We start from the raw sequence: 24,009 nt of genomic DNA, 5'->3' as shown, positions 1-24,009 counted from the left end.
AATGTGATCGGTGCTGCTTATGCATCGTAGGTCATAAAGGTTTCATCAAGCTGGATCCTTAAAGGCAACACAAGTCAAAGCTCAGGTTCAAAAACAGATACAGTATTTAACTAAAAAGAGGGATGCCCCAGAAGTTTGGCTGCATAGGTTTGTGCTGCATCAAATAGAACAGAAATCTGATCTGATATCTAATGCTGCAACATGGTACTCAACTATCCCAGGGTAAATGTAACGGGTTTACCTGATCTATACAAAAATGCCTCTGAGGCTAAGTACACAATGCAACCAGGAAACATGCCCTCGGGCGACAATTTGGGAAATTATGTTGTACAGACACAACCCTTGCCTTGAGAATAGCAATGTGTTCTGTTGCTATGGAGTGGGGCGGAGGGACCATGAAGGGTGGATGACGGGGCGGTTTCCCATCGATCCGGGGGCTGAAAATAACATTGTGATTGGCCTTGCTGACGCACCCGGGGGTGGTTGAGGATCTGACAGAACGGATCCTTAAAGAGGCACTTAAGCCAAATAAAAAAAATTAGTTTTACTCACCTGGGGCTTCCCTCAGCCCCCTACAGCTGTCCGGTGCCGTCGCAGCCTCGCTCCGATCCTCCTGGACCACTTTCGGTTTTGCCTTCAGGACCCGACAGGCTGGGAACGCGAGTGATTCTTCGCGTTCCCAGCCACAATAGCTCCCTCTATGTTGCTATAGCAGCCCTCTATGCTATAAGTTTAAGAATAGCCCAGAGACAATCGAACATAGTTTATAAAGAGTAGACAATAATAAAATATTGGTTACTGGACAGATTAGGATTAGTTAGGTCTAGGTGGTTAGAATTAGGCTTCTAATACTAGAAGGGGAGACTAGGGTTAGGCATCAGGAAGGGGATTTTTCTTGGGTGAGGTTATGGGTCAGATATCAGTAAAGGGGTTTTCATTTGGCGGCATCAATGATAGATTGCTGGATGATGTAGGAAGATGCAATACAATTATCAGCAAATACAAAACTGCAGAAACAACAAATTATACATGTAGCAAAACCAGCCATTCCATAAAGATTTCTCATGAGTCTCACTCCTCCTCTGGAATCCCCTTCCAAAACACATTTGTCACTCACAAGTATTGAAATCTTGAAAGGGCAACTGAAGTGAGAGGGATATGAAGGCTGCCATATTTATTTACTTTTAAGCAATACCAGTTGCCTGGCCATCCTGCTGATCCTCTGCCTCTATTACTTTTAGCCATAGACCCTGAACAAGCATGCAGCAGATCAGGTGGTTCTGACATTGTCAGATCTGACAAGATTAGCTGCATGCTTGTTTCTGGTGTGATACAGACACTACTGCAGCCAAATAGATCAGCAGGGCTGCCAGGCAATTGTTATTGTTTAAAAGGAGATAAATATGGCAGCCACCATATCACTCTTACTTTCGTTCCCCTTTAAGCAATCACTCAAAACTCACTTTTTCAGACTAGCATATATCCTAACTTAGGCCATTCCCTTTCAAGCGTTGTCGCCTTACTAAACAAAAGCTAAAAACAAACTGTCTCGTCATGTTACACACATAATATATTACCCCACAGTCACAGAGTGGCTATGCAGGCATGAAAAAGAGAGGGTTACCTCTCAAAAACATCTCTCTTTACGTGCTAGCCTCTTGTATATTATGCTGTATAACTAAACTATGGAACCTTTAAAAGCAACTTTAACCCTGGGTTGAACCGCATCACAATCAGTAACTGATTCCCCCTTTTCCCATTAGAAATCTTCACCTTTTCTTGAATAGATTATCAGGGGGGTTTGTGTGGATGATATTGTGGTGAAGCCCCTCCCACTGTGTGTTGTCATGACCATGGTCCTGACAGTTTCCTTTCTGTGAACCTTCTTGCATTGTGGGAAATAATAGCTTTTCCAACTGTCCAGAAAGCAATATCTCTCATTGTGCATAGAACTCTCTGTAACAAACATTATGTACAGATCACCTGGCAGAACTAAAGATGTCACCATCAGCGATGAATTTCAGAATGTAAATCAGGGAGAAGAAAGATTTTACAATGGGCAAACACTGAAAAATGTATCCTAAATGAATACTGTAAAAAATAAGCAATTTTATGCATGATGACATTGCTGGGTCATCTTCAAGTTGTTCCAGTTTTGATTAACTCCATGGGCGAGCAGGTACTGGACCTTTTAGCATGTCTTTTCTGCCATTGGGTGTAGCCTACTTCTTGTTTCTACATTACTGAACACAGACTGAACATTATTCACAACTATAGATAGAATTACCTCCAATGCAGAGGGTGTCTGGATCAAACCAACAGCTGGAGTCTGCAGGGGGCGGAGTCCCTCCTGGAAACCGTATGGTCTTTCCCAAGAAGCGCACTAGACTGACAGCCACCTCCACAGAGTAGGTCGGAAAGAGCTGATTACTTTTCCCGTCGGTGTCTAAAACAACATAACTGCTGAGGCCATTCCCTTTGCCATCTGTGTAGAGCATCTGGATGAATCCAGGGTAGTCCAGGTTTTTGGTGTACTCCACCAGGTTGGTCCCAGAGATCCAGGCTCCTTGCTTCCAGGCGGTGCTCATGGCTTTCGCCAATAAATACATGGAGTCGTAGATGGTGCCAAACAGCGGAGAGACCTATTGAAGCAGGTACACTGGTCAGTCTGATCTTTAAAGTGACTTCACACTCACATACATTTGTCACCTGCATATTTTGGGGCTCCACAAGTTTTTCTGTAATTTCATTTTATTAAAAAACATATTTATACTTCGCTACGACTTTGCAAACATGACTGATGCATGGACGTTTGACTTACAGGGGCGCAACTTAAAATGATGGGGACCCCAGCAAAACTTTATGGAGCCCCCTACCCCTTGGGGACTCCCATGGCAAGGAGTATTTTTCAGGAGTAACGTAGCAAATGTGAACACTATGACCTGACCCCTCCCTCAGTGTGAACACTATGACTTGAACCATCATCATGACCCAAACCCTCCCACCATTATATGAGCCAACCCTTCCAACAGTGAGGCCCCCGGGACCCGATCCCTCCCATTAAAGCACAGCCACTATGACCTAACCCCTTCCATCACAATGCAGCCACCGTGATACAACCCCTCCAATAAAAGTGCACCTACCATGACCTGACCCCCTCCCAGTACAGCAGTGAGACAAATTTGCTCTTTGAACTGTATTGCTGGGAATACACCATGAGTTTTTTTCAGCAGATAGATGGCTCAATAGATAAATTAAAACAATCAGAATATTGATCAGAAAACCGTTTGGAAAGTAAATCTGCCAAAAAAACTCACCATGTATTCCCAAAATATTTAAGGATGAAGACTTTGTGATGTGAAAATCAAAAGCTTATCTACAAGGTTAATAAAAAAAACATTTCTTCGAGGGATATGAGCTGTTAAAGTTAAATGACAAATTAGTGAGTCCTAAGTTTCAACACTTATAAGGGATGTGTAACGATCGGTGTCAGCACACAGAGAGAATCTGATTATTGGTGATCTGCAGTATCACCAAGAATACAGATATATACCTGATTATGGATGATCTGCAGAATCACCAATAATACAGATATATCGCTAACCTCTGGACACCTGTATATATAGTGAGTGTTTGGTGCAACAGTAATAACTTTGAGTAAACCACCTGATGAGCAGGTGGTCCTTGGCAGTATGGGCAATACTGCTCTTTTGAGAAGCACGAGAACCTTTCAGCAACCTGAGATCTTCCAAGGGGTGGAGTCTCAGGCTGAAGGTAGGAAGGACCAGTGAGTGAGTGACACCTGAAGGTGGATGTCACTAGCTGATCTAGAGACTATCTCCTAAAGGAGAGAGATAGCTCTCAGGGTCGGGCAAGCCAGGTCGGCAACACACAGACAAAGTACAAAGACAGAAGACTGATTCGGTATCCAAGACAGGCAGGGTTGGCAACGGATAATCAGATGTGCGTGGTACCGAATCAGAGAGCGGAGGGATAGTCAGGAAAGCAATAGGTCATAACAGATATCAAAACAATGCCTAATCTCGGGTGTGAGGTCCGTGGTCTCTACACCCTGGAACTAGTCTGAAGTATAACAGAATGATAACACAAGTTCCCTAATCTTGGGTGTGAGGTCCGTGGTCTCTACACCCTGGAACTAGTCTGAAGTATAACAGAATGATAACACAAGTTCCCTAATCTTGGGTGTGAGGTCCATGGTCTCTACACCCTGGAACTAGTCTGAAGAATAACAGAATGATAACACAAGTTCCCTAATCTTGGGTGTGAGGTCCGTGGTCTCTACACCCTGGAACTAGTCTGAAGGATAAGAGAATGATAACACAGTAGTAATCTGTCTCAGTGCGAATTCCCAGGTCCTCCTGGTTCAAACACACTGTTGGATCTGACTAAGGTCTGAGTGCTTCCACGTAGTGATCGCAACGGCAGACAACTAGAGACTGGCCAGCGGTAACTATATATAGAGCAGCGCTCTCTGGCGCCACCCCTAAGTGATGGACCAATAGTCACTTGCTCTGTGGTCAGCTGTGGTTGTCATAAAAGTTCTGCCTCTCAGCGCGCGCGCGTGTATTCCTGAATCTGTGTGAACGAACAGACCCAGCCACACCAGGCGCATGCCGCTGCGTGTAACCCGCCGCGCTGGACGCGGAACCAGCCGCCTTGCTATCAGTACACGCGGCGGCTTTTCCGCGTTCACTCACAGTACCAGACGCATGCTTCTGCGTGCAAACCGCTGCACTAGACGCGGAATCAGCCGCCTTGCTGTCAGCACATGCGGTGGCTTTTCCACGTTCTCTCACAGGATGAATGCTACAACTCAGGACCTCACTAATTCTTCACTTCCACTTAAGACGACTGGAGAGGGGGAGAGCAGTATTGACTTCTTAATGGGCCATATACCTGTGATTATATCTGTATAACTGTACCACTGATGCTGCTGAGGATCCCTAGCTCGGTACCACCCATGGGGTGATGGTATGGTGGGCTGCATGACTCTACAATGCCTGAAGCCAAGGAAAAGCCAAGCAAGGGGACAGAAGAAGCTCCACAGCACCCGGGAGAAGGCGGAAGGTAGACAAGGGCAGGACCTCCTTCTTCTCTTTCCAACCCACCAGCCTCTCCAGCTCCTCTACCACAACACCAAAACATATAAAAAATAAAAAGAAAGCCAAACTTCATTTTTTTTTTCAAGAAAACCCCTCAAATGAAATTTTGTCTGTATTCTGAAGCATGTCTGATTTTTTTTTAGGTTTGTGGCCTGGCTAAACGTTTTTGTTAGGGCTCCTCCAAGGGCCTCCATCTCAGACACCAGCGGGTACAGTTTTGCTTCTCGCAAATCTAGGTTTCCTCATCCCTAGATTCCAGAATTGGATTATAATTTTTGATCAGGAAGCAAGCATGGGTTGATTTAGCATCAAGGATGGAATTCGCTATGGCATAGTGTCGCCAGCCATATATATATATAATAGGCTAAGTGCCTCAACCTTCAAGCAAGAAGAAATATCACCCTGCCCACAGGGCCGGTCCAAGCAAAAAGAAGAAGTAGCGCCCTGCCTCCAGGGGCGGTCCTACACTTCCCGCCGAGCTGGAGGGGGTAGCGCAGCGGGCAGGAAAGGGGTATTGGGCACAGTGGCGGGGAGGGGGGTCGGACCCCCCCCCCCTCACCTGGGTCCCCCATCTGCGCTCCTCCTCTAGCTTAAGTTCTATGGAAAACAAAAGTTTGCTTTCTTGGAACAGAAAGAATTTGCGATAATTCAGGTTGGAGTGAGCTCAAGATGTCTCCCAGTGCATCACTGCTGAATATATGCAAATTAACCATTGTTGCCCTTAGAAGCTAAACACTGCATTCCAGCGGTTCTGGAGGTGTGTTTAGCTTCTAAGGGCAACAATGGTTAATTTGCATATATTCAGCAGTGATGCACTGGGAGACATCTCAAGCTCACTCCAACCTGTTCTAAGAAAGCAAACTTTTGTTTTCCATAGCATTTTAGTAAGGGGGCGTTTAGGACCATTGTAGCCCCACAAACACTCCAATGAGTTCTGGTTCACCATGAGCTTGCTGGTCAGTCTGTAGATTAAGTTCAGCAGCGGCCGCCGCTATTAGTAAGAGGCAGTGGGCGGGGATGACTCACCTCTTCCGCGTTCCAGCATGCGTTCCACTGTCGTCACTTCCTGCAATGCTGTCCACTTACAATACAGTGGGCGGTATTGCAGGAAGTGACGACAGTGGAACGCAGAAGAGGTGAGTCATTCCCGCCCGCTGACTCTTAATAATAGCGGTGTCTGCTGCTGAACTTAAGCTAGAGGAGGAGCGCAGATGGGGGGCCCAGGTGAGGGAGGGAGGGGGGGTCCTACCCCCCTCCCCGCCGGTGTGCCCAATACCCCCTTCCTGCCCGCTACCCCCTTATGCGGCGTATGCTACGCCGCGGGTTGGCTAGTAATCCTATAATGCTCAGCAAGACCTCTGACTTGAAGTCAGCTGGCTACGAGGTATGGAGTTCCCCTGTTCACTTCGGGGCACACATTGACCAGATGACTTCAGGTCAGAGGTCATTCTTGGCATCACGGGAAGGAAAAATGTCCCTGGCAAAGCTATACCCTAATAAATTCCATCCCTTGTTAGAATATATGTCACTTATGCCTTTATTGGTTCACTTACCTGGTGAGGCCCCAGAGTTGTTCTTATCTCCCCCTTCTCTTTGAGCTCAGCAAAGACGTCATTGAAGGACTTCTCGTCGTAGTCCATAGTGATGGTAAGAACGGCATCGTAGGCCTCCTGCAGCTTGCTGTTCTTGGTAAAGAGCGGATAGGTGTTGTTCTTGTATGGAAGGCTGTAAAGTAAAGTGTCGTAGGGTATAAAGACATATCTTCCATCGGTTAGTCCCACTTCATGCGCTTTGGTTAGAAAGATGGCCTGTTCTTCCCCTCCAATGAGCACAGAATGCATGCACATAATGATGACTAAAACAGAAAACACAACAACACACAAGGTTAACGAGCAATGATCCCAGGATGGACACATGACTAAAGGTGGCCACACACAATACAATTTTTATATTTCTTTATGTATGTAGAAAAGTTTTATAAAAGTAATACATTTTAGTGGCTCACTGATAAAGTTTAGTTATGCAAACATTCAACGAACTAATCTTCTTCAGGATATTTCCAGATGTTATTAAAACACTGTCTTTTACTTCAGCTAACATCTGGAAATATGCCTGAAGAAGGGGACTAGATCCCTAAAAGTCCACAAAATGTAACTTTATCAGTTAGCCATTGAAAGGAATTACTTTTTACAAAACTTTGTTGTTTCTTTCTACCTAACCTTATTGGCTAACATGGTGCCTAAATTATTTTACTTTATAATTCTTTTCAATTTGAGAAGCACAACAGAGTTTTCTGGTGGCTTGTACAATGAAAGAAAGAAGTATTTGATCCTTTGCTGATTTTTCTGTGTTTTTTGACGTTATTTTGTCTCTCACAGTTTCAATAAACCTACCATTACAATTATAGACTGGTAATTTCTTGGCAAACAACCAAAATACGCAGAGCAAGGGAGAAGAGGCAACCAATAAAATGTTAAAAAACAATAACATAGAAATAAGGAAGAGGTGGATTACCTCTCAAAAGACACTAAACTATTGCAAAAAGATTTATTAGCACAGGCAACACGTTTCGAGGGTCCAAGCCCACTTCCGCAGACTAACTATAGTGCCAAATATCCTGAAAGCAAATGCACGGAGCGCCTCCATGCTTTGGCTTTTGGGCTATTTGGCACTACAATTGGCCTGAGGAAGGGAGCTTAGACCCACAAAACGTGTTGCCTGTGTTTTATTCCCCTTGGGTGCCTCATCTCCCTTGTTGTGCAAAATACCTCCCCTTTCCGGGGAAGGGGGCGGTCCGGTGCCACAACTGGTTCCAGTATTGTTTCAAAAGAGAGACCACCTCAACACATCACATTTGGGATGCCCAGGGGAAGATGGATTGAAACTCGTCACCTGCTCAATTTGGTGGTTGTTCTTCATGCAGCCTACTCTAGTGAGTCTTTTGCTTCTCTCCAATTTTCAGCTTCTAGTGTTATATTGTGCTATTGGGCTCCCGTTGTGTCCATGTGTTTTTTCTTAAAGTGAACCCGAGGTGAAAATAAACTGATGAAATAAATAATTATATTATCCGCCTAAAAATGCATTTTTAAGTATCCCAGGGTTTTCTTTTATATTTAAACATTTAAAAAGTAGGTTAAATGTTTTCTGTAATCAGTGGCAGCCTATTAAGTGTCCCGGAGTCAGAAAAAAGGTCAATGTAACGGTAGGGTGCCGCAACTCAGATGTCTGATTATTTGGTGATCTGCAGAATCACCAATAATATAGACGCTATACCTGATTATGTGTTATCTGCAGAATCACCAATAATACTAGTATAGCAGGACAAGGAGCTGAGTGTGTAGTGCTTGGTGCAACCGTAACTTTAATAGTTTAGCGAGACCTCACCAGAGGGGCTGGTGAGGTACAATCAGTACAGTGACTGTGTGATAGCGTACAAGCCCCAGCAAGCTGGAAATACTGATACTGAGGAGATAGAATCTCCCGAGGAGCGGATTCAGACTGTACTGCAGCCTAGTGATCACCTGAGGAGCAGGTGATACAAACAGTACTGCAAATAATGATCACCTGAGGAGCGGGTGATTAAGACTGTACTGCAGGTTAGTGAACACTGATTAGTCCTTACTAGAGGAGCTGGCAAAGAACTAGTTAAACAGGTAGCAAGAGAAGCTATGCTAGACCTTTCCAGTGGAGCTGGAAAGGTAATACAAGTGACTCGGATAGTTTTGGCTAGACCTTCTAGTGGAGATGGGAAGGTACTATCAGTCACTAAGCAACACCTCACCAGTGGAGCTGGTGAGAATAATGAATAATAACGAGTGCTCATCAGGGGAGCTGATGAGCCTCAGAAACCAATAAGGCTAGGCCCCTTCAGAGGTGCTGGCTGGCACTAGCTGAACTAATAAAGGCTAGGCCCCTTCAGAGGTGCTGGCTGGCACTAGCTACAAGGCACTGCTAAATACGGCCAGACCTCCGGGGGTTCTGGGAACGTACTAACAGATATGGTAACTGTATAGTTTGGCTAGACCAGTAGAACTGGCAAGGTACTAACAGTTACAGAAACCATATAAATAGGTCAGACCTTACCAGAGGAGCTGGTAAGGTACCATCAGTCACGGCAACTGTATAGTTTGGCAAAACCTTACCAGTGGAACTGGTAAGGTACTATCAGTTTAAGTGACAAACTACTTAGCTGAGCTCGTGATCTAGTAGTTTAGCTAGACCTTACCAGTGGAGTAGTGTTGGGCGAACATCTAGATGTTCGGGTTCGGGCCGAACAGGCCGAACACGGCCGCGATGTTCGGGTGTTCGAGCCGAACTCCGAACATAATGGAAGTCAATGGGGACCCGAACTTTTGTGCTTTGTAAAGCCTCCTTACATGCTACATACCCCAAATGTACAGGGTATGTGCACCTTGGGAGTGGGTACAAGAGGAAAAAAAAGATTTAGCAAAAAGAGCTTATAGTTTTTGAGAAAATCGATTTTAAAGTTTCAAAGGGAAAACTGTCTTTTAAATGCGGGAAATGTCTGTTTTCTTTGCACAGGTAACATGCTTTTTGCCGCCATGCAGTCATAAATGTAATACAGATGAGAGGTTCCAGGAAAAGGGACCGGCAACGCTAACCCAGCAGCAGCACACGTGATGGAACAGGAGGAGGGCGGCGCAGGAGGAGAAGGCCACGCTTTAAAACACAACAACCCAGGCCTTGCATGAGGACAAGAAGCGTGCGGATAGCATGCATTTTGCCGCCATGCAGTCATAAATGTAATACAGGTGAGAGGTTCCAGGAAAAGGGACCGGCAACGCTAACCCAGCAGCAGCACACGTGATGGAACAGGAGGAGGGCGGCGCAGGAGGAGAAGGCCACGCTTTGAGACACAACAACCCAGGCCTTGCATGAGGACAAGAAGCGTGCGGATAGCATGCATTTTGCCGCCATGCAGTCATAAATGTAATACAGATGAGAGGTTCAAGGAAAAGGGACCGGCAACGCTAACCCAGCAGCAGCACACGTGATGGAACAGGAGGAGGGCGGCGCAGGAGGAGAAGGCCACGCTTTGAGACACAACAACCCAGGCCTTGCATGAGGACAAGAAGCATGCGGATAGCATGCATTTTGCCGCCATGCAGTCATAAATGTAATACAGATGAGAGGTTCCAGGAAAAGGGACCGGCAACGCTAACCCAGCAGCAGCACACGTGATGGTACAGGAGGAGGGCGGCGCAGGCGGAGAAGGCCACGCTTTGAGACACAACAACCCAGGCCTTGCATGAGGACAAGAAGCGTGTGGATAGCATGCATTTTGCCGCCATGCAGTCATAAATGTAATACAGATGAGAGGTTCCAGGAAAAGGGACCGGCAACGCTAACCCAGCAGCAGCACATGTGATGTAACAGGAGGAGGGCGGCGCAGGAGGAGAAGGCCACGCTTTGAGACACAACAACCCAGGCCTTGCATGAGGACAAGAAGCGTGCGGATAGCATGCATTTTGCCGCCATGCAGTCATAAATGTAATACAGATGAGAGGTTCCAGGAAAAGGGACCGGCAACGCTAACCCAGCAGCAGCACACGCGATGGAACAGGAGGAGGGCGGCGCAGGCGGAGAAGGCCACGCTTTGAGACACAACAACCCAGGCCTTGCATGAGGACAAGAAGCGTGCGGATAGCATGCATTTTGCTGCCATGCAGTCATAAATGTAGTACAGATGAGAGGTTCCAGGAAAAGGGACCGGCAACGCTAACCCAACAGCAGCACACGTGATGGAACAGGAGGAGGGCGGCGCAGGAGGAGAAGGCCACGCTTTAAGACACAACAACCCAGGCCTTGCATGAGGACAAGAAGCGTGCGGATAGCAATTTGCATTTTGTCGGCATGCAGTCATAAATGTAATACAGATGAGAGGTTCAATAAACAGGGACCGGAAACGCTAACCCATCACAGATGTTCATTGTTCATGTTACTTGGTTGGGGTCCGGGAGTTTTGCGTAGTCATTTCCAATCCAGGATTGATTCATTTTAATTTGAGTCAGACGGTCTGCATTTTCTGTGGAGAGGCGGATACGCCGATCTGTGACGATGCCTCCGGCAGCACTGAAACAGCGTTCCGACATAACGCTGGCTGCCGGGCAAGCCAGAACCTCTATTGCGTACATTGCCAGTTCGTGCCAGGTGTCTAGCTTCGATACCCAATAGTTGAAGGGTGCAGATGGATTGTTCAACACAGCTACGCCATCTGACATGTAGTCCTTGACCATCTTCTCCAGGCGATCGGTGTTGGAGGTGGATCTGCACGCTTGCTGTTCTGTGGGCTGCTGCATGGGTGTCAGAAATTTTTCCCACTCCAAGGACACTGCCGATACCATTCCCTTTTGGGCACTAGCTGCGGCTTGTGTTGTTTGCTGCCCTCCTGGTCGTCCTAGGTTTGCGGAAGTCAATCTGCCGGCGTACAACTGGCTAGAGGAGGGGGAGGATGTCAATCTCCTCTCTAAAGTCTCCACAAGGGCCTGCTGGTATTCTTCCATTTTGACCTGTCTGACTCTTTCTTCAAGCAGTTTTGGAACATTGTGTTTGTACCGTGGATCCAGAAGGGTATAAACCCAGTAATTGGTGTTGTCCAGAATGCGCACAATGCGTGGGTCGCGTTCAATGCAGTCTAGCATGAATTGAGCCATGTGTGCCAGAGTCCTGCCAGAATCCTCATCATCCTCTTGTGAGCGTTGTGATAGTTGTTGTGATGCATCATAGTCGTCACCTTCTTCCTGGTCTGCTTCTGCTGACCATTCGCGCTGAATTGTGGAAGTCCAACGTGCACCGCTCTGGCGCTCGTCAGTGGTGGCATGAAATTCCTGCTCCAACTCCAGCTGTTCCTCCTCCTCTTCTTCGTCATAGCTGCTGGGGCCAGCGTTTCCTGAGGCAGATGGCCTGATGTTGGTACCATCACGCTGATCGTTTTCTCCTTCAGATTCCCCCAGTTGCATCATGACAGCTGTTTCCTTGATTTTCAACATTGACTTCTTCAGTAAACACAGCAGTGGTATGGTAATGTTGACTAAAGAGTTGCTCACAAGCAATGTGGATTGCTCAAAATTTTGGAGGACTTGGCAGAGGTCCAACATGTTGGCCCAATCGGATCCACAGAAGCTTGGCAGCTGTCCGGATGCGCCTCGGTACTGCGCCATCATGTACTGGACCACTGCACTCTTCTGCTCGCAGAAGCGGGCTAGCATGTGCAGCGTAGAATTCCAGCGTGTAGGGACATCACACAGCAAGCGATGGTGGGGGAGATTGAAGCGCTCCTGCATCTTGGCGAGTGCCCCTGAAGCAGTACTGGAATTTCTACAATGCTTGGCCACTCGTCGCACCTTCAACAGAAGATCGGCCACGCCTGGGTATGTCCTCAGGAACCGCTGAACTACTAGGTTCATCACGTGCGCCAGGCAAGGGATGTGTGTCAGCTTAGCCAACCTTAAAGCGCGAATGAGATTACTCCCATTATCACACACAACCATGCCCGGTTTCAGGTCCAGCGGTGCCAGCCACAAATCCGTCTGTTCCTTTATTCCCCTCCACATTTCCTCCCCTGTGTGCTGCTTATCCCCAAGGCAGATCAGCTTCAGCAACGCTTGCTGACGCATGCCAACAGCTGTGCTGCACTGCTTCCACGATCCTACTGCTGCTGGGTTAGCGTTTCCGGATGAGGTACAGCTTTGAGATGCGTTGGAGCAGAAGGAGTCAGAGAGGTAGGTGCTGCTGTTGTTATCCAGTGGGAGGGACGGCGGTGCAGCTGTTTGCGGCGTGGGCAACACCCGCGCCGTAGCAGGTGAGGAATCGCTGCCAGGCTCCACAAGGTTCACCCAGTGCGCGGTAAGGGAGATGTATCGACCCTGGCCGAACGCACTTGTCCAGGTGTCAGTGGTGAGGTGAACCTCGCAGGCAACGGCATTCTTCAAGCTTCGGGTTATTTTGCTGACCACGTGCTCATGCAACTCAGGCACTGCAGAGCGCGCAAAGTGGTAGCGGCTGGGAACCACGTAACGTGGGATGGCCACTGACATCATGCCCTTGAAGCTGTTTGTCTCCACCACTCGATATGGCAGCATTTCGCAGGCCAGAAGCTTGGCTATGCTGGCTGTTAGTGCCACGGCCCGGGGGTCATTTGCTGGCAATTTCCTCTTGCGCTCAAGCATCTCCAAGACAGACAACTGAACCGTAGGGCTGCACACTGAACGGCTGTTGGTTGTTGTGTTTGATGACTGGGAGACCTCAAGAGCACTATTCCGGAAAGTGACAGTGTCAGCGTCGTCTGATGTTTGTGAATGTTGTTGTGAACCACGCAATGGCTGGGCTACTGCTGCTGCTGAGGAGGGTCTGGTGGTGAGTCTGGTGAACCCAAGGGAGGCAGTGTTGCTGGTACCCTGTCCTGGCGCCCACAGAGTGGGATGTTTGGATACCATGTGGCGGGTCATGCTGGTGGTGGAGAGGTTGTTAATATGTTTCCCCCTGCTCAGGCGGGTCTTGCACACCTTGCAAATCGCCATGGTAACATCCTCAGTGCAGTCTTCAAAGAAAGGCCAGACTTTGGAGCACCTGCCTTGCTGGCGATTTCTGTTTGCGCCTCTTTTGCGTCTCACTTGAACTTCCACGCTTGTGGTGCCTGAAATTTCGCGCCGCCTACCTTGTGGCACAAGGCGAACTCGTGCAGCAGTGGGTTCTTCAACAGACTCATCTGTGCTGCTACGACGGCGATGTTCTCCTTCACATACAAAATCTGGGTCTCTGTCAACATTGTCCATACCCTCCTCCTCTTCCATCTCCTCAAACTCGTCATATGTGATTGTGGGCCGCCGCCGTGGAGTAGAGCTCCCCACAACAACCTCTGCGCAGCACACTGCAACGTCGTCTTCAAGATCTTCTCGGCCGACCTCATGCAATTGAAACCCCTCCTGCCCAACTTGCTCTGGGATTTGGGTTTCAAAGTCCTCGGACTCGCCTTGCATTTCAGTGCGCGGTGCATTTCCCACAGTAAATGGTTGGGAATCCGGGCACAACATTTCTGGCTGTTCCATTGACCTTTGAAAGGTGGAAGTTTGTTGGGCTGGGAATAGCTCCTGCGAATACCCCATTGTGTCCTGAGGAAATTCTTCGGACTGGTTATTTGGCAGTTGTGTGCGTGGTGTCGCTGCCGGTTGTGTCAACTTTGTGCCCACTGGCTCCTTGTAACTGGCTGAGGACTCGGACCTCGTGCGTGATGTGCTGGTGCTGCTTAACCCACTGCTGGACGCTTGAGAGGTCATCCAATTAATTATCTGGTCCTGTTCTTTTGGATTTGTGAGGGTTGATTTCCTGGACAACATGGGCGGTATTGAGTGGGTTTTCTTCGGTGCTCCACTGTGGCCTGTACGTGAACCGTCAGGGGGAACACCTCTTCCCTTGCCCCTCCCTCTTTCACAGGATTTCTTCTTCATTTCACTTATCCTTAAAGTACACGCTGACTGGCAGCAGTACAGTGGCAGTACAGAAATGCTATAAAGTGGCGGGTGAGCGGTGTACTACTGTTCCCAGCAGAGACACAGAGCACAATGCTATACAGTGGTGGGTGAGCGGTGTACTACTGTTCCCAGCAGAGACACAGAGTGGCAGTAAACACAATGCTATATAGTGTGGGTGAGCGGTGTACTACTGTTCCCAGCAGCGACACAGAGCACAATGCTATACAGTGGTGGGTGAGCGGTGTACTACTGTTCCCAGCAGAGACACAGAGTGGCAGTAAACACAATGCTATATAGTGTGGGTGAGCGGTGTACTACTGTACCCAGCAGAGACACAGAGTGGCAGTAAACACAATGCTATATAGTGTGGGTGAGCGGTGTACTACTGTTCCCAGCAGAGACATAGAGTGGCAGTAAACACAATGCTATATAGTGTGAGTGAGCGGTGTACTACTGTTCCCAGCAGCGACACAGAGCACAATGCTATACAGTGGCGGGTTAGCGGTGTACTACTATTCCCAGCAGCGACACAGAGCACAATGCTATACAGTGGTGGGTGAGCGGTGTACTACTGTTCCCAGCAGAGACACAGAGTGGCAGTAAACACAATGCTATATAGTGTGGGTGAGCGGTGTACTACTGTTCCCAGCAGAGACACAGAGTGGCAGTAAACACAATGCTATATAGTGTGGGTGAGCGGTGTACTACTGTTCCCAGCAGAGACACAGAGTGGCAGTAAACACAATGCTATATAGTGTAGGTGAGCGGTGTACTACTGTTCCTAGCAGAGACACAGAGTGGCAGTAAACACAATGCTATATAGTGTGGGTGAGCGGTGTACTACTGTTCCCAGCAGCGACACAGAGCACAATGCTATACAGTGGCGGGTTAGCGGTGTACTACTATTCCCAGCAGCGACACAGAGCACAATGCTATACAGTGGTGGGTGAGCGGTGTACTACTGTTCCCAGCAGAGACACAGAGTGGCAGTAAACACAATGCTATATAGTGTGGGTGAGCGGTGTACTACTGTTCCCAGCAGAGACACAGAGTGGCAGTAAACACAATGCTATATAGTGTGGGTGAGCGGTGTACTACTGTTCCCAGCAGAGACACAGAGTGGCAGTAAACACAATGCTATATAGTGTGAGTGAGCGGTGTACTACTGTTCCCAGCAGAGACACAGAGTGGCAGTAAACACAATGCTATATAGTGTGGGTGAGCGGTGTACTACTGTTCCCAGCAGCGACACAGAGCACAATGCTATACAGTGGCGGGTTAGCGGTGTACTACTATTCCCAGCAGCGACACAGAGCACAATGCTATACAGTGGTGGGTGAGCGGTGTACTACTGTTCCCAGCAGAGACACAGAGTGGCAGTAAACACAATGCTATATAGTGTGGGTGAGCGGTGTACTACTGTTCCCAGCAGAGACACAGAGTGGCAGTAAACACAATGCTATATAGTGTGGGTGAGCGGTGTACTACTGTTCCCAGCAGAGACACAAAGTGGCAGTAAACACAATGCTATATAGTGTGGGTGAGCGGTGTACTACTGTTCCCAGCAGAGACACAGAGTGGCAGTAAACACAATGCTATATAGTGTGGGTGAGCGGTGTACTACTGTTCCCAGCAGCGACACAGAGCACAATGCTATACAGTGGCGGGTTAGCGGTGTACTACTATTCCCAGCAGCGACACAGAGCACAATGCTATACAGTGGTGGGTGAGCGGTGTACTACTGTTCCCAGCAGAGACACAGAGTGGCAGTAAACACAATGCTATATAGTGTGGGTGAGCGGTGTACTACTGTTCCCAGCAGAGACACAGAGTGGCAGTAAACACAATGCTATATAGTGTGGGTGAGCGGTGTACTACTGTTCCCAGCAGAGACACAAAGTGGCAGTAAACACAATGCTATATAGTGTGGGTGAGCGGTGTACTACTGTTCCCAGCAGAGACACAGAGTGGCAGTAAACACAATGCTATATAGTGTGGGTGAGCGGTGTACTACTGTTCCCAGCAGCGACACAGAGCACAATGCTATACAGTGGCGGGTTAGCGATGTACTACTATTCCCAGCAGCGACACAGAGCACAATGCTATACAGTGGTGGGTGAGCGGTGTACTACTGTTCCCAGCAGAGACACAGAGTGGCAGTAAACACAATGCTATATAGTGTGGGTGAGCGGTGTACTACTGTTCCCAGCAGAGACACAGAGTGGCAGTAAACACAATGCTATATAGTGTGGGTGAGCGGTGTACTACTGTTCCCAGCAGCGATACAATGACTGGGGGGGACCCTGGCTAGCCTGGCTGGAGAGCGAGAGAGACTCTATCTAACCTTCCTGCCTACCCAAAGCTAAACCCACAGACAAATGGCGGAGAAATGACGTGGATCGGGTATTTATTTACCCGAACCACGTGACCCATTCGGCCAATCAGAGCGCGTTCGGGTCCGAACCACGTGACCCGTTCGGCCAATCACAGCGCTAGCCAAACGTTCAAGGAACGTTCGGCCATGCGCTCTTAGTTCGGCCATATGGCCGAACAGTTTGGCCGAACACCATCAGGTGTTCGGCCGAACTCGAACATCACCCGAACAGGGTGATGTTCTGCAGAACCCGAACAGTGGCGAACACTGTTCACCCAACACTACAGTGGAGCTGGCAAGGTACTATTGGTCACTTTAAGGAAGAGTAGCGATACCGCACCAGAGGAGCTGGTGGGTATTTAGCACACCTCACCAGTGGCGAGGGCCACTGGTAAGTAGAATGGTCAGACAGGCAAGCTTCGGCAACAGAGAGGTTGGTTTCAGTACAGAATCATGAGGCAGAAGAGAAATCGGTAATCAGGCAGAGGTTCAGCAACTTTAAGGCAGATAGGCAGAAGTACAGAATCAGTAAGCGAGATCAGAGTCAGAGTTTAGCCAGAGTCATACACAGGAGATCAATAATAAAATAATGAGCTAACTATAGATAGATGTGTATCGCAAACACTGTATACACATATATCATTGACAGGAACCTCACTACAATATACAATAACCCTTTTCTTGTGTGAAATCCCTGGTTTCCTCCCAGATCAAAACACACCGGAACTAGTCTAAGGTCTGAGCGCTAACACACTAGTATTCACGACAGCAGACGCCGTCTGAATGAAGCCCGGAGGCTTAAGAAGCAGAGGAGACCTCTCTGGCACGCCCCCTGCAGCCAACCAATCCGGGGCGCTGTGAGTCTCCTCTGACGTCAGCTGACCAGCAGGTCAGCTTACGAGCCTCCTCCTAACATAAAGGCCCTGTCTGTGCGCACGCCCGCGCGAGACAGCGACCTTGTGGGTAAATGAGAGCCCCATCCTCGGCGTCCTAGACGCCGGAGGGACAGGCAGGGGAACAGAGGCAGCCGCGGCGGCGGTGCTGTCCGCCGCGGCTGTACTCGTTACCGTCAACAGTTCATGTATTTTATCTCACAGAAGTTGTATTCTGCCAGGAAAACTTTTATGGCTGTAATTTGCTTATCAACGATGTTTACCATATTCCCGACAAGCTACCGACAAGACAGAAGCTGTCACTTGAAAGCCTAGAAATTAACTCTTTCAGGCAGCAAAATAATAGATACACTACACCTACATCTGAGGAAGAACCGTGATGGTTCGTAACATGTAGTGTTGCTCTGCTATCAATACATGCTTTAATTAGCAAAGCCAGTTGTGTGCCGCCTCTTCACTTTTTGTTTTTTTAGCAAAATAAAATGATCACATGTCGCCTCTGGTACACTTTAAAGTGGACCTCCGGACTAAAAATCTACTCAGCAGAACTGAAAAGGCTTGGTGTTTCTTTAACAGTTTCACAGCATCAGAACTTTGTTTTTCTTACCAAAGCATCATTTTTAGCTGCATTTTTAGCTAAGCTCCACCCATCAAAGAAAACTGATGCATGATGGGATTTCCTATGTTGTTATTCACGTTGCCTAGCAACTGGGAGGGGTGATCAGCACACAGGACAGTTGGAGCTGTGTCTCTTGCCCCCTGTCACCTCCTTTCAACCAAAAAGATGGCTGCCCTCATGAAATCAAACATTTGCCTGTTCTTTTAAAACAGGGTGTGTAAGAGATTATATTGCCTATCTATGTTAATTAACATAACTAATGTAACTTAATGACAGTATTTTTGTTTAGGCTGGAGTTCCTCTTTAAGGTGTAAAGCCACCTCATCCTCTCTCCGAAAAATTATGAGGCTCAAATACTTCTTTCTCTCACTGTAATGCCTACCGGTAGTACACACCACACAATGTTCTGTTACATTTCACCATACAAGTTTCTGTTGGATTTTCTTATTTTCTGTAGAGACTGTCCATTATCTCTGGCGCATTGTCTTCTGGTCATCTCCTGCTGAGTAGAACAATGCCTAATTGCTCGGCAGATAGATGGTTAGATAGATAATTTCCAACATGTTGGAAATTATCTATCTGGCAGGTAAATCTAACACAAAATCTAACAGAAAATTGTATGGTTTGTACCTAGCATTACATTTGAAAAATCTGACCAATGTATCACACAAGTGTTACATCTTTTCCCCAATTATACAAAAAAAATGGATTGAAAACTCTGAAATAAATGTTTAGGTCTATAAATCAAAAAATTGTATAGAAATTGCCACCCCTCCTGATCGAGTTGTATTAAGAAAAAACAAAAACCTGGAAATTCAAATTTCTCTCAAAATTGTTTTTTTTTTTTATCGTATCGTGTATGGCCATTTTTGAGCTTCCTATACACGCGGTAACAAACAGTCCATGACCACACGCCAGACAATCGTTCCTGGAAAAACAGCCCAGATATGGGAAAGGATAACAAACAAAGATGCTTTCGGGGGGGTAACCAAGGGGCATAACAATACACTGTGGGCTTTTGGGGCCCACTCCTCCTTTCTCTAGTTGCAATTCCCATTACAGCCTAAGGCAACTCATGGTGCGCCCCAATCTCCAGCGCCGTTTTCACCTCGTTTTGTCTCATTTTCTGACTTTGGAGTTGATTCACAAAACTTAAAGGAAACCTAAACTGAGAAGGATATGGATTTTTCCTTTTAAAATAATACCAGTTGCCTGACTCTCCTGCTGATCCTGTGTGTCTAATACTTTTAGCCACAGCCCCTGAACAAGCATGCAGATCAGGTGCTCTGACTGAAGTCAGACTGGATTAGCTGCATGCTTGTTTCAGGTGTGTCATTCAGCCACTACTGCAGCCAAAGAGATCAGGATAGCCAGGCAACTGGTATTGTTTAAAAGGAAACATCCATATCCCTCTCAGTTAAGGTTCCCTTTAAACCATGAAATATCTCATCCTACTAGTGCCCATTAATGGCACAATATCACAAATGATCGACCATCTGATTGGTTGGATATCATTGATGGTGCCAACTGACTACAAATAATTGATCTATCGATCATTCCATCTAATTCTTTCTTCGTATCGATCCCATTGATGTGATCTGATTGGTTGTATTTGCTTCTGCAATTGTGGCCCTGAACCATCTTTTCTGTTCAATTGCAATGATCGAATTGGGCGGTTGATCGTACCATTAATGGGCTCCTTTATCTATATACTGTATATAAAATTGTATGTGTGTATGTGTGTATGGGCTGCAATCCCTTGAAAACGCCTTAAGGGCCCTTTTCCACTAGCGCGTTTGCGCTAGCGGAATCGCAAAATCGCAAACCGCTAGCGATTTTACAATCGCTAGGGTTTGCTAAATAACATAAGAATCGCGGTAGGGTATTTCCACTACCGCAATTCGTTTTTGCCTGAAACGCGATCGCGGCGCGGAGCGATATTTGCTGCAATTTTGCTATGCAGTGCATAGCATAGCAAAATCGCGGCCGCAAACGTCGGGAAATCGATGGTGATTTTTTAGCTTTGCGATTCAGCAATCGCTAGCGTTCAGCGTGAACGCTAGCGACTGCTAGTGGAAAAGGGCCCTAACGGATTTCAACGAAACTTGGAATACAAATCCCTTACTACCTGGGATGATATGTTCTGGGGGTCTCACTCACGGGCCCCCTGCACACCTGGGCGGAGCTACAAACAGCTAATCAGATTCCACCCATTCATGTCAATGTAAAAAAATGTAAAAGGCTGCCATTCTCACAGTAATCAAGCCAGAGTCCCCACACTTGGCACAGCTGGTTACCTGGTGACTGAGGTTACCGAGAAGTTGTATTCCGCCAGGAAAACCTTTATGGCTGTAGTTTGCTTATCAGTGATGTTTACTATATTCCCGACAAGGCAGAAACTGTCACTTCCATGCCTAGAAATTAACTCTTTAAGGCAGCAAAATAAAACACGTAAAATAGCCTGGTTGTTAATGTTTTGTACTGTACATACACATGTTTACACTTTAAAGAGAATGGGTACTGATTCTGTAAAAGAAAAAACAGATACTTACCTAAGGAGAGGGAAGGCTCAGAGTCCTAATGAGCCTCCCCTCTCCTCTCCCGGTGCCCATTCCAGTGGTGGCTCCTCCGTAGCAGTATTTGACTAAATTGGTAAAATACTGCTACTTCCACCGCCGAAGGGAGGCTTTGGCAGTCTTCGGGAATCCGAGTGCTCCCGAAGACGGGCCACTCCAAACCGCACACGCGTGAGCGCCCTCTATTGTGTACTTGCGCATGCGCACTATGGAGCCGCCTGTCTTCGGGAGGACTCGGCTCCCTAAGACTTCGGAAGTCCCCCACGGTCGGGGATGTGAACGAAGGAGCTGCCGCTGCGACGAGGGCACCGGGAGAGGAGAGGGGAGGCTCATTCGGACCCAGAGCCTTTCCTCACCTTAGGTAAGTAGCTGGGGTTTTTTTTAAATAAATCGGGGACCATTGGCTTTAAGCTCCCAGCACACAAGAAAATACTCATAATACTGGTATATTCTTATCACCCAGTCTAGACAAGTCTGCATGGGGATTAGGGGTTAATAAAAGCTTTGGGGATGGGGGCTATGTCTTTTTTTAATTGATGCCAGTGTGCAGCAGGAACGGACCAGCCCGTATAGAGAACCATCAGCCTGCTCTCATGCAGAGGCAATAACATGCAAAATAGGAGAAAGCCTAGGTTCTGACACCCCCACTGCCCTCTACCACATTGTCTACCCAGCTGGATTAAAGGATATCAGACAAATAGGGCGCATGCGTTTTTTTTTTTTTTTTTCCAGTCACAGGATTTCAGCCAGTGAGCGCTGTCTCTGTATGCTGGATGTGCTGGACACAGTCCTCCACAGTAATACCCACAGTAAAAACTGTCCTCTGAAAATGTCACATTTTCTTCACATAAGAAATGAAAAGATGAAAAAAAAGCCTTTGTAGAGCTATTTGCTAGAAATTACTGGAAATATATGTGGCATTTAGAATTTTAGTTAACTTTGATAGTTGTCCTTTAAGCCTGCAGCTATGCTGGTGAGGAGAGCCCTGCCCTGCTTAGGCTCCCCCTGCAGCAGATGGCGTAATCCATGTCACATTTTCACTGCTACAGACTCCAGAGAAGTGACAGGATAAATCTGGGACACACCGTAAGCACTCTTACTGAACAAATGATTATCTGCAATAGTGGTAATGTTTACAACAGCTTGAGGTGTGTTCAGCTAAAACCTGTTTCCATTTTTCTTCTATAAATGAAATAGTGGTTCTTTAACCACTCCACTACCAGCAATGCAACTGCCTTGCAGTACAGGCCCTTTATTTATCTGGTGTGACTGTTTTTTCCCTTATAGCTCTTAAAGTGGCCACATACAATGCAGTAAAAATATTTAATTTTATGGCAATTCAATAAAACTGATTGGATGTCCAAATAATATTTTTTGTTATTGTTCTAGCAAGACGTGATAGAAGTTTCTATTTTTATTAATATATGTCAATTGGGAGCAGCTGATACTGAGATTTTTATGAAAACTGAATGGTCAAGGATAGGCTGTCAATTTCTTCATTTACAGGCCCAAGCAGAGTTTGCAATCATTGTTTTTTTTTAAATTGGGGAAAAATTAAACACATGTGTGTGTGATACTTTGTACATCATTCAGAATTTTCAGAACATTACAATCTGAAAAATTAATTTCAATTCTCGAATTGAAAATAAGTGTAAAATACAGTATGTATAAAATATTTTGTGTACTTAGCCAACCTGCATAATCTTGGCAAATATATTTAATGACAGAGAGGGCTTTTTTTGGGGACCCAATAATCAACTCCAAATAAACACCAACAAAAAAAAAAAATTTTTGGGAAAAATTCAAAAACTATTTTAAAGGGACAATAAACATGCATTATGACTGATCATTATTACTGCCATTATTATGAGCAGTATTGTTGCATTTATTTTTGTCTAGATATTACTGCTATTCATTTACTATAAAATGATTGTTATTGGTGTAATTTAGGGCCGCATCCCACCGTGGTACTTGTGGTCGTGGTCCGGACTTCTGAATGCAGCCACTGAGTATATCAGAAAAGGGCGTCTGGAAAAAAGGGCGCATGGTGTAGCCTAAATTTAATGATATTGTCTATAATCATATTTTATTGTTTCTTCTTGTAAGAAAAAAATCTGAAAGTATTGTTTATAACAGTGAAAACGATAATATATGTATAATCGTAATTATTGTATAATATTGTTTATAACCTTCTTTGATCGTTTCTTCTTGTAGTAAAAAAAAATAAAATCTGAAAATATCGTTTAGAACACTGAAAACGATAATACATGTATATTCGTAATTATTGTAAATAATATTGTCTATAACCTTCTTTTATCGTTTCTTCATTAACCACCCTGGCGTTCTATTGAGATCGCCAGGGCGGCTGCGGGAGGGTTTTTTTTAAATAAAAAGAAAACTATTTCATGCAGTCAACTGAAAGTTGGCTGCATGAAAGCCCACTAGAGGGCGCTCCTGAAGCAATGAGCAATGAGCAATGAGCAGCCTTCCTTGTTTGGCTTTCCTCGTCGCCATGGCGACGAGCGGAGTGACGTCATGGACGTCAGCTGACATCCTGACGTCAGCCGCCTCCGATCCAGCCCTTAGCGCTGGCCGGAACTATTTCCGGCTGCGCAGGGCTCGGGCGGCTGGGGGGACCCTCTTTCGCCGCTGCACGTGGCGGATCGCCGCGCTGCGGCGGCGATCAGGTAGCACACGCGGCTGGCAAAGTGCCGGCTGCGTGTGCTGCTTTTTATTTTATCAAAATCGGCCCAGCAGGGCCTGAGCTGAGCTCGTCCATACCGCTAAGGTGGTTAAATAAAATCAGAAAATATAATTTATAATAATGAAAAAAATATAAGTACATTTGTAATAACTATAGTAAAACATTAGTAAATATAACCAATATTTTACTACAACTACACCTAACCCTACTCTCACACAGAACCCTCCCT

The 24,009-nt window shown here is 46.6% G+C and overlaps 1 protein-coding gene across 5 annotated transcripts in view; it reads right to left on the bottom strand.

Annotated features, from left to right (window-relative positions):
- The window catches only part of LOC137545451 (retinal guanylyl cyclase 2-like), a 176,149-nt gene that overhangs the window by 92,264 nt on the left and 59,876 nt on the right, over window positions 1–24,009 (bottom strand). For all 5 annotated transcript variants that reach the window (XM_068266680.1, XM_068266675.1, XM_068266679.1 and 2 more), the window contains exons 3-4: window positions 6,677–6,978; window positions 2,288–2,642 (exon numbers count right to left, since the gene is read on the bottom strand). In XM_068266680.1, the coding sequence (XP_068122781.1) occupies window positions 2,288–2,642; window positions 6,677–6,978 (657 nt within the window). The remainder of the gene's footprint in view (window positions 1–2,287; window positions 2,643–6,676; window positions 6,979–24,009) is intronic.

Source organism: Hyperolius riggenbachi, chromosome 2, assembly GCF_040937935.1.
Source record: "Hyperolius riggenbachi isolate aHypRig1 chromosome 2, aHypRig1.pri, whole genome shotgun sequence".
NCBI classification, from domain to species: domain Eukaryota; kingdom Metazoa; phylum Chordata; class Amphibia; order Anura; family Hyperoliidae; genus Hyperolius; species Hyperolius riggenbachi.
Note: the sequence above shows the minus strand (reverse complement) of the source record. Positions and strands in the feature narration are given on the sequence as shown.